The sequence below is a fragment of the Leptinotarsa decemlineata genome, unplaced genomic scaffold (genome assembly GCF_025532065.1).
Source record: "Leptinotarsa decemlineata unplaced genomic scaffold, Ldec_3_MD MMD2_tig00001719_RagTag_RagTag, whole genome shotgun sequence".
Classification (NCBI taxonomy): domain Eukaryota; kingdom Metazoa; phylum Arthropoda; class Insecta; order Coleoptera; family Chrysomelidae; genus Leptinotarsa; species Leptinotarsa decemlineata.
Window position 1 is genome coordinate 8,250,457 of NW_027412569.1, and position 11,856 is coordinate 8,262,312.

General features: G+C 33.4%; 1 protein-coding gene across 2 annotated transcripts in view; it reads right to left on the reverse strand.

Annotated features, from left to right (window-relative positions):
- LOC111503321 (uncharacterized) overlaps nt 1-11,331 on the reverse strand; it is a 33,872-nt gene extending 22,541 nt beyond the window's left edge. Inside the window, exon 1 of one of the 2 annotated variants that reach the window (XM_023157603.2) lies at nt 10,642-11,331. In XM_023157603.2, the coding sequence (XP_023013371.1) occupies nt 10,642-10,743 (102 nt within the window). In that variant the 5' untranslated portion in view covers nt 10,744-11,331. Of the gene's footprint in view, nt 1-10,550 lie in introns of both variants that reach the window. The other variant, XM_074176400.1, reaches the window with a different exon arrangement.
- Between the last annotated feature and the right edge of the window lie 525 nt (nt 11,332-11,856).

An 11,856-nucleotide genomic window follows, 5' to 3' on the forward strand; every position in this document is an offset into this window, starting at 1 on the left:
GAGGAAAGTTTTGAGGTTAAAACGAGCAAAAATTGAAGTCAGCCCACGCTAGGATGAATGAATACAAGTGTGGAACCACCCCTAAAAGTTAAGTATTTCATTCCTCATAAGTCGGATTCACTTCTCGTTAGTAGCAAAATGTTATCCATTACAGAACGGGCTTCAGTCTATGACGTCTATAAACTGATATCGTAAAATGCTTTGCCTTCTTTAAGGTTCTGAACGGGACAAATTTTAAGGACAGTACCTCAATGCAAAAGAATGTATCATTCTGAGTGTCCAAAAGCTCTTTCAGTTAATTATTCACCATAGATTTTAAACTTATCGAGAATCGAAAGAGTCAATTCAAAATCAGCACAATTTATTCCATCAATAATAGTTTCTTACTCAAACTTTCTTCCGATAATGATTTAAATTAAGTCTATGTGCAATTTTTACTACTACCACTGCTAATTAAAAGTAAATAATTCTAAAATAATGTGAGAAAAGAGATTTCTCCACACCCCCACAACGAATGTCATCATACTAATATTTTTCATGCGACAATTACTAAAGTGATACCTCCTAATGTAAACTTGAATCCAAAAGTTACGGATGCCTTTTTCCAACCCCATTGTATAATTCAATTGTGCTTACAGATTATGTTAAAGGGTGGAAATCCGAGAAATTACCCTGATGGAAATAATCCCAGATAATGACAGTCTTTAGATTATCAGGTAAGTATCATAAAGTATTATATCAACAATTGAATAGAACTGGCCGATACTTGATGAAAATCCATATTCAAAAAACTAATAAATAGAGTTTATTCTATGATTTTCACTATAAGTGTTTTACAAAAACCGCGACACGTGTTTCGCTATACAATAGCTTCTTCAAGCATAACCATAGAGTTATGCTTCTTCAAGCATAACCATAGTGAAATAGTGAAAATCATAGAATAAACTCTATTTATTAGTTTTTTATTATATCAACACCTCAAGATATTTCAATTCATTAAATTTGAAGCATGAAAATCATTTCATAACTTGGAATGTCTGACTTAAATTTTTTTCAACATCATGTTATCTGAAGGTCTTTCACATGTGGTGTTATGAAGGAAATAATTTTCCTGAACAAAAAATTTCACTCAACATTTCCTTCCTAAGGCAACTAAGTGGCCACCTAGCCCACCAGACTTGACACCCAGAGGCCAGAAATTATAAATAGCACAACCGGCATAGATTACTCAAGTAGTGTACAAACATTTTATAGCAATCACGTCCTATCACGAAAAAACTGCATTTCAAATCAAATCAATTCTAATTCCGACCACAGAGCAATAAAAAGAGTTGTAGTATCCTCGAAGCGCAATCTTGTGAATTGGACGGTTCGACTTTCACCGATACTACAGTTAGCTTATCCCTAGCATCTATTACCAATGGAGTTATCAATAAAACAGCCAAATGAACTGTAATTGAAACATCTGTTCACTATCTCTACAATTTTAGATAATTTTATTACCGCGAATTAAGTTAATAAAATGGTTGCGATGGCCAGTGATGCAAATGCGAATAATGAACTCAGTGGCGGAACAGTTAAAGCAACAGGCTAAGTTTCAGTGACTCGGTTTTTGTTCCGTTAAAAACGAGGGGTTTTCGGTATTTATTTCAAATGAATACGAGATTTCCCGCTGTTGCAGAATTAGAATTAACACAACTTACACAAAACTTCTTTTAAATGTATGACTATTAGATAGCCACGATGGAAGGTCATTATTAGAAAGTACACAACCTATGAAGCATGTTTCAAGTTTTAAGACGCTCCATTGTTTAGCATTTGTTTTGCAGCAATCAATAGGAGATCATAATGAAAAATTAATACATTTTTTCCAGAAATTTTGTGTTTTCTTGTTGGACAAGACCTTATCATGCATCGAATAAAAAGTAACATCTAGCGATAGATTTCCGTTAATGATACGCTGACAGTTGGTAATGCAATCTGAACGATATCTGTCCCTGAAAATTTCCAACCAAAAACAAGGACTAAATGCTACACTTATCTTGTTTCCATTAATATCAGGTTTTTTTCACGGTGTTGAACGCAAGACGTCAAATCCAATTTGGTCGAGATCGCTTTCGAAAACTACCTGTCTACCATACCTACCTGTTTTGACGGAAAACCTTCGATTTAAAATAAGAAAACCGCCGATTTCGAAGACCGTAACTGAGAAACTTGTCCAACCCATATCAAATGGCTGCCTACCTGTTCGTGAGAACAGTAGTAATTTTAATTTTTTATCGTCTTTCTATACCCAAGACTGCATAATTTTGGTAAGAATTCAGACATGATAGTCATTAGGAATTTGGACGTGTATCAAAATGCATGGCAAAGTTTAGATTCAATAAAGTAGGTATTCACAAATACCTATCAAACTGCAAATTGAAATTTCTACAAAAATGTATCTGAAAGACATAATAACGTGATTTTTTATGAGGACAGAAAATTAAATTAGATAAACATCATGACAGTGCCTGGAATCTCAAGGAAAATATACGAATAAACCTTCCAAAGGTTCCAAATTATAATTATCCCGAAACAAAAAAAAACACTATTGTTTCTGATTTTTTTTTAAATCCTTTGGTCCATCCATCGCATCCTCTGATGCGAGAGAACAGGAAAACATTGAAACGAATCTGTTGGCGAACAAATCGCCCATTTTCAAAATGTAACGAACTACCGAAATAGAAATGACAAACACCTATTTTAATCTAATCTCGGCATTCATCTCTGAATGTACTAGACACTGTGTCGCTACTGATTATTTGGTATAGATATACATGTTGGAGGTACTAAAAATTCATACGGCCGCTGATAACTCAGTTGAGATGGTTTTTCAATAGGGCTGAAATCCTGAGGAATGACTGGTAAAAAAAACAGACTATATTCATTTTTTAAGGTAAAAAGAAACAAAACAATTGTGAAGCTGGTTCAAAAACTGTTTTATGCCGAAGCAATATTCTGGGTGTAGAATAATTTGAATTTCAGAACCGCACGAGCACGATATGATACCTTATTTTTGTCCAGAGCTTCTAACAATATTCAAGATGCAAAGACTGAAGACAAGACAATCAAATATTATTGCATTAAAATAAAAAAATTGTTGTCAAGGTTGTGATTCTATATGTTTTATCATAATTTTGCCTCCGTACACCATTGTAATTATAGTTAAGACCTTTGATTACGTAAATCACAGAATTCTGTTATATAAACTTAGATATTACAGTTCTAGGGAAAACACTATGTGGTACTTTAGCTCGTACCTGGAAAATCATAGCATTCGACCAATAGTCACGATTTGAAGCTGCTACATGCGGTGTGCCCCAGGGTTCAGTATTAGACCCTATTTCATTACATTGGATTGAATACCGATTTGAATATATATCAGAATTTCAAGTTAATTCTAGATGATACTACTATAAATAAATTTTTACAAAACAAATGAGTTCTTTGCACAATGATATTCAACGAGATCTTAAAACACTAAGAAGCTAGTTTGATATTAATCTACTTTTATGGCAGTACTTTAAAATTCAACAAACATATCAAGAAACTAATCATATTCTGGATTCATAAGTAAAATACAATTGCTTCTTGTAGAGCATCCAACAAAGTTCAATGAAAATGATTCTGATTTTTCAAGAAGAACCGTTAGAGTTATAGGCAAAATTGAAACCAAAAATTCGTGAAAGGAATATTTCAAACAACATCAATTTCTTACATATTATTTCAATGATATTGATAGATTCAAGAGTAATAATGATGTACGACCATCCCTTCTGTAGCAAAGATGAATCTTTTGTACCCAATTTGAATATTGTTCACATCTGTCAATTATGTCATTGATTCATGTGTGAAGAAATTTACTTTGCAAAAAAGACTCCTCCTCCCCAATTAGAAAACCCGAACATTTTGTTTTTTCTGGATTTTATGGATAAGTTCAAAGGTAGATTTCAGTCATATATATATAATATATATATATATATATATATATATATATATATATATATATATATATATATATATATATATATACATTCGTCTGTACGTCAGTAACTGTTATTTTCGACAATAAAGTAAATTCTGACCACAACCAGCCCTTTTTTCTTTCTACCTGTTCACTACCCCCTACATATAATCCCACGCAGCCAATCGAAACGTGCCGTAATGAAATCTTTCGCAATATATAATCTCGTTTCATGACATCAAAGAAGATTTATTAAAAAATCCATTTGATGAAACCTAAATTCACTCCCCTTCTCATATACCTTCATATATAGAGAGAACGATATTAAACGTTCTACTTCGCTTTCTTATATAACGCCAATTTTTCGCTCGTATGCCTTTTTGAGTGAGGAACGCAGTTATACCCTTTTTGATGTGAAATTTTCCGAGCGCAGTAAATATATGAAACGGGTGGATAGGGAGAGATCGATCAGAATGTGTTGTAACTGTAAATAACGGTGGAAAATGGATTGCAGCCTCTTGAAAGTCTCAAAAGGCCGCTGTTTTCGCCAGACTTGACGCCTATTAATTTTTTTTTTAATTCAGTAATGATTTTATGCGCGAGAATTTCAACTCGTCTGTCTCTTTTTCGCAAATCACGAAACGAATGACAGATGTCGGTAGCTCCCCTCTACTTTCCGCTTTCGACAAACATCTCCGTATAAACCGCAGCTGGCCGTGGTTTCCACTCTCGCTCGTTTGTTCCACACATGTCACCAGGCAACGTAAGTGACGATAATCAGCTGTTTCGAGGTGCATGTCTTTTCCAAGGCCAACTGAGTCACAGCGACTGCTCGGTACGCAGAAATAACGTGGATAATGTCAAAAGCTGGATAGGCAACTTCTCTGGTTTTCTACCCAGGAAATAATTATTCTAACCTTGACTAGTAATCCGTTTAGATTTTTTTTTTCAGTTGATATTTATGAGTAATGCGCTGGTCGAACAGCTGATGTGAATGATAAGTGAGTTCGTTATGGTTTCAATGCATTTTTCCAGGTTAATCTTATCGCGAGTATCGTTAAATTTATTTATGATCTCATGCAAGACCAGTATTATCTTATTGGAAAACAAGCAGTATTTACTTGAATTCGAAACTCCGATGAGGAAAAAATACACGGCCAACATTATAATGATGAAAATGTATAGTTTTTCACTTTGTTCTACATTTATAGAAAAGCAACAATAGTCTATTTTATCGGAATGTAATAGTTTAAAACATGTCACATAAAAAGAATATGAGCACGAGTTTCAACTGAACTCTTTAAACTCTTTGTTATACAAAATATACAGGGTGGGCCATCGAAAACTTGACATGGAGGTTTTGGATACTAATCTTTCAAAAAAAGGCTCGGACAGGTCGATTTCTATTGGGAGGGGGGGCAGTTTTTTCCCCATTTACAGCGTCGTCACTTCAACCCCGGAGCAGAGGGGTGAACAACCCTTGGAATTTTAATAAGGAATAGGGGTCAAGTCGCACATCGTTTAAAAGATCTTGGAATTTTCTAAACAACGGTGTACATTTTTTTTTAATTTGGACGAACCATATTAAATTTAGAGTTAAAGTTACTCACTTTATTCTCATGTTATCATATGCTCAAAATAGGCACCTTAATAATTGTCTTCAAATAACAATGTTAATATATCTTTTGCTAGTACAATGAATGCAGTTGTTGCTAACTTTTGATAGAAAAGTATAGAAGGAAGTAGAGAAGTACGACAAAGTTGACCATTAAGTGTATTACTGACATTTTTTCCCAACACCAAACCGTATTTTAACTATTCCGCAAAAAACTGGAATTTCCCACGGTTCGGTTCCCTCAAAAACAAACCCATCCGACATAAAAATAACCCGATAACTCACAACTCCCAACTTCGTGTATTTTCCCTTTCGGATTTTTCATTCCACAGTAGACATTAAGAACTTCAGCATAATGACTCTTGTTTAACTTTGGCCCGAATGTGTTTTTTCGCTGGCAGGGAGTTTATTTATCAGCGTGGCTTATCTCAAAGAAGGAAGTTGCACCGGAGTTCTTAAATATTCCACGTGCAATTCCCTCTTGTACACTTCCGGGGAGATTGTCTTGTTTTTATGTGCGTGCATAATACCCGGGTGATGGGCGAGAGAACCACGGGAAAATTAATATCGCCTACTTCACCGTAAAATTCAAAATTATACAATGTCAAGACGAAACTTGAATTTTTTGTGGCACATTAAATTCAGAGTTACATAAAGACTGACAAACTTTCTTTCAAGAATATAATACTCCGAACCAAAATCTACAAAGAATTATCCATATCACAAAATCTAGAAACTAAAACAGGAATATTACTGGACATGTTATTTCGTTTACCTCATTTTATACTTCAGGCACAAACAAATAGTAGAAAAAATCCTCTCGAAACTTTCATATAAACATTGAAAAATTACCACATGTTTTGGATCGAGATGGAGAAGAAGAAAACCAAAACCTTTCGTTTCCATCCCATTCAATTTTGAGAACGTGACTTCTCAAACATTATTTACTTGTATTTGAGAACATTTTTGAATATTTTGGGCTACTTCAATTACGCAGTTATACAAATTATTACAGGCATCATTTGCATTGTCAAATATGTTTTTTCTGTTAAGAGATAAATAGTTTGTTTAAATCTTGTAACTTTTTCAAAAGGAAGAGCTGTTTTTTATAGTAGTTTGAAAATTGAAAAACGAAAATTAAATGATATAACCACAAAGTTCATTCTTTGGATATTTCACTGATTTAATCGAATGGAAATAGAATAGAAAGCTGTTTCTCATAGCTGAAGGTTTGTGTCAAAGATGACAAACGTTTTGAAAGTTATATACACATACAGTGTGTTTGAAATTGTTCTCCACTGGCTTCTAACATCAATCATAGTTCGATAAGAAATATTTTACATTTCCATTTTTTTTATCAACTTAAAATACATGCAACGTCTAATTGTTTAATTTCAAACGGATAACCGAGTTATACAGCTAGATCTACAGTTTAAAAACTTTATAAATCACCTTTATATATTGCAATGCAAATTAATGATCTTCAACGACTGTTCATACTTTTTGGACTATAATATGAAGTGGAAAATCATTTCTTTTACGATGAGTAATCTACACGTCTGACGAAAAAAGTCTTTAATTTCAACTGATTGATCGATGTTAGAAAAAAGTTGTTCAAACACCTCTAACTGGTGTTTCAGGAAGTACCAAATTTGTTTATCAAATTGAATTCAGAATCAAAACATGCTCTATTACATTTTGTCAACTGTAGGTACTCAAGAATCAAAATTGTGGGTCCATTTTCATAGAAAACCTGTTTGCCATGGTTACTGAGAAATATTGAGCATTCCAAGTAGGTAATTAAATTTCATATCTAGGTGTCACAGGAAGTAAACAAAGAATAGTCACACGTACAAGACGAGATAAGTTACCAGGGCACTCATTATTTTCCTTATAGCACTTGAGGATCATATCAAAACCCTGTATCTTGCTCAATTACTGCGATAAAAGCTAGACGCATGATACTGTTAGTCAAATTTGAATAAACTGAGACTTCATGACATGAATAAAAGTCGTAAACATTAGTTTTTTCATCTACCTATTTTTTTTATCAATATCCTACCGAAAAAATATTTGCCTATTTTGCCATTACAACTCGAAATATCAACTACCTTATAAGTATTCCAAAAACGAGGCAAGGACATCCTAGCTCGTCAAATAATAACACTGTGTGACATTGACAAACTACTGAGTAGTAGGTTATAAAATAAATCTTGTCCTTGACTTTTGATGTTTATATTTCCGGATTCAATTCGATCGCTAATTTTAGATTGTGAAATGACGTAGACTGTTAATGAAGCCGACGTGAAAATGATTTGGAAATCAGGAAATTCGCGCACGGGTACCGAGCATGAAGGTGATTTAACGAAATTGCGTCAACAGGTGTAGAAACCTCCAAAAATATTTCTAGGCGTAGCAGTCTATTACATAGTTGATTCTTACTTGAAGAAGCAGGAGATTTGATTTCAATTTTGTAGACAGAAAACACTGAATGTTTACCATGTGTATTTCCGTCTTTACATAAGAGACCAAGATTTACTTTTTGGACATCTAAAGTACTTTAAAAAAAAGTTGTATGCAAAAAAATCTGCGAGTAAAAGTTGAAATCATCATTTTCCCAGCATTTGCACGAAGTATTTCTTTTTTTCAAAATATGTAATTTTTCAAACATTTTCTACTGCTTCAGAGCACTTTTAGGATCAAAAACTTCTTTATAAAATTAAAATCTTCAAATAAAATTTAGGATTTTCATCTCTTTTCATTCATCCAATAATGATTTTAATTGTGCCATAAGTAGGTACATGTTGTGAAATTTTTTCTAAAAAAATAGTAAGTGAGTAATGAATTGAATTCTGAGGTATGTAAATGAGTTCTGAGATCGAAAACGTTGTCAGTTTCAATTTTTAATAGCTAGAAATCGTACTCGTTGATTGCCTGTCCGAATTATTTTCTGACGGATGTAGCCGAATAAACGAAAAAACAGATTCTAACACCAGATCAATCTTTCATCGACTTGTCATTTTCATAGCAAGATTAATGAACTAAATTGGCAAAATGCCTGTAGTGGAATATTTTAAAATAAATAAATCATATAATCAGATAGAAGTACTTCTTTTCAGTTAATTAATTAGTTTGTTCTCATTTTTTAATTGTCCATTAATTTGTTTGTAGGTACTTCAGCAAGTTCATTGAAAACTTTGTCATGCAAATACTGATTTTTGATTCAGAAATAGGTGAGAATTATAATGTGTGTATTAATATAACCGAGATGAATGTTAATTTACTCACTTTCAAAACTTTTTAATTTCCATTTTAAGTAGGTAGCTGTTTTTTGTTAAATAAGTCCGGAATTCAATCGAAAAGAAGTTGAAACGGATGAAAAAAGTCAAATTTGATCCATTGATGGTCAGTCATAACTACTGATATTTTATTTTCAAATAACCGAACAGAATTTTTCATGAGGATTTTCATTAAAATATTACGTATTTGTATCAAAAAATCATTTGAAACTGTTTAGGTTTTGAAAATTATTCTCCGAATTTGAGTATGGATTTGAGTATGTATATTCTGTGATTGCATATATATTTTGTGATTCAATCTAATTTGGACGTATTCGGGAAAAGGTACACTGAGGCAGAGAGATAGTAGTTTCCTTCGGTTTTTTTCATATTAATTTTTCTCACAAATCCAAAAAAAATATGTATTTTAGTGTCTTCATTATAAAGTACAAAATTCCTGTGTGATCAGTATTAATTTCGAAGAAAATCACTCCAGTCATTATAACTTTATCAGCAGAAAATTCTGAGTAAAGAAAGCTGATAAATCGAAATCAGTAGGAATTTGATATGTCGATAAACGCCCTGAACTTGTTCTGATAACTTTCGCTAAATTTCACTGAACATTTTATCATCTTCAGTATGTGGAAGTAAAAATGATTACAAAAAATTTCAATCTATTTCACCAAAAAATGTGACTGTCTATTTGTCATCAAAAATAATAAATGAAGGCAACTTTGCTTTAATTTTTCTGCTGATTTTGGGGTGTATTGAATGGTATTGGGTATATCGATAACGAAACTGAAGTATCCTCTCCACTACTTACTAAAATATCAAAATTGAATGTAACAATTCAGTTTTCCTATCAAATGAATGCAATTATTACCCTATCAATATCATTACCACATGTACTCTTGTTGAGTACTTCACAAACGTCATAAAACATTTCTGACGGTGTTTTCCAAATTTTTCCATTTTTTTTTTCGTCCTAAGTACATTTATGCTGTTTTATTCTTGATTTCATATTTTTTTTTAACAATTCCAGATGTTTCAAAAACTTATAAAGCTATTTGATATCATAAAGTTCAAACTGAATGGATGAAGATTGAAGGTAGTGTGTGATAAGAATATTCAGGTACTAACATAATTTTTTTATCCAACAAAGATGATTTTTTCTTAATGATAATTATCTAAAATGCACTTGCATTAATTCTCTAATATTAATAATTTAAGCTACCTACTAGCAACTTTTTGAAAACTATTCAAACTTGTTGATCAACTTATATGCTAAAATATTTTTTCATTTCTCCCATATTTCAGACAGTTACGTCATTTTTCTCTATTTCGATTAATATTACCAAATTATGTACCTATCAAAAAACATGAAGGTAGGTATGTAGAAATGAAATCAAATATTCAGTTAATATTTTCTGTTTCAAGTCAAAATGTTACCTGTCAAAAATCCCCAAAAAATAATTTTCACTCTAAGGAGTTTTTTCATTTCTGTTTTTATTGTTTTTGTCACAACAAGGATTGCACATTCAGTGATCAGATAGTTTTGCTTCAATTCAGCAAAAACAAAAATAATCTCCAGATTTCTTCTAAGAATATTCCTAAGCAGAAAAACCTTTCCAAAAAAATTGAAATCTCCCACCTTTAATCCGGCAACTGCCCCGCAAGGAAAACTTCATCCAAATTATCACTCACACTACACAGGAAAATACTGAAGAAAAACAAACACCTACCTGAGTAGCGTCAGAGTAGGGGGTCGATGAATTTTTGTCGACAAGCTGCGACCCGAAAAGCAGGCCATCGGATCTGGATGCATCCATATTCTGAGGCACCATATCCAAATTATCGGAAAAGCTCACAACACCGCACTTCAGTCACTCTGTCCTGTTCCAAAATCTGACTAAGTTCTCAAGTGCTGTGGCACTCGACTAGTCTTAGCATATTTGACATTAACTCTACAACAGCAGTGAAGAAACTGACAAGTCCAAGTTGGTGTTTTGGATTTGTATCACCTCTCAGCTGTTATCCCCTCTACGCGGTCAGAGTGGGGTTACGGCTGCGCGGAGGAACAGCGGATTCCGTACAGCTGATGTGTATTTCCAACTGACACTTGTATGCAACGATTTTGTTTACGGGATTTTCCACTGCAACTTAGACAGAGCGTTCAACAACGAAACCAGTACAATTTTTTCAAGTTTTCAGCCAGTAAACTAGCCCTTATTTCCACCGTTCTTTTCAGGTAAAAAAGTTAAACAAACCGTCTCAAACTCCCCAAACAGTTCTCCGGTTTCAAAACAATCAAAAGTTTCCTTTCTGACAATTGGAACAATTGACAACTACGTAAATTCACAGCACTATCAGTTGCTCCTACAACACTCAACCTATCTCTGTCGTTGCGCTGCAAACACTGAATGATTTCGTGGAAGCAGAGACCTCAAACTGAAAGCGAATCATTGCTCCCACTATCGGCTGTCTGTTTGGGGTTTCTGTCGACAGGGGGCAGCAGCGCACGGTGATGTTTCTGTTCATTATTTTCGATAGGTAAGTGATGGCTAATGGGTAATTGAACAGCTCTATATGCGTGTATGGAATGGTCAGGATAATGTTTCCTTAAAACCATATACAAAGCAATCTGAAGTGTATATTTTTATTCATTGATTGCACGACTAGGGATACAGACAGGATAAATACAAAAAATATTCTCATTTTACATATTATGATATACAGGGTCACTTGAATGAAATGAATAAAAACACTTTTGTCTAAGTACCACTGGAAAATTAAATTTATACGACAAGTATAAAAATTGATAAAGGGATCAAACCCGAAACCGGTCGTATAAATAAAATTTTCCAGTGGTATACAGCGTGACTGACGATCGATGGTAGGTTAGACGTTTCTGGAAAACGCGAAGCATGCTTTTTCTGAAAATTTCACCTCTCACCTCT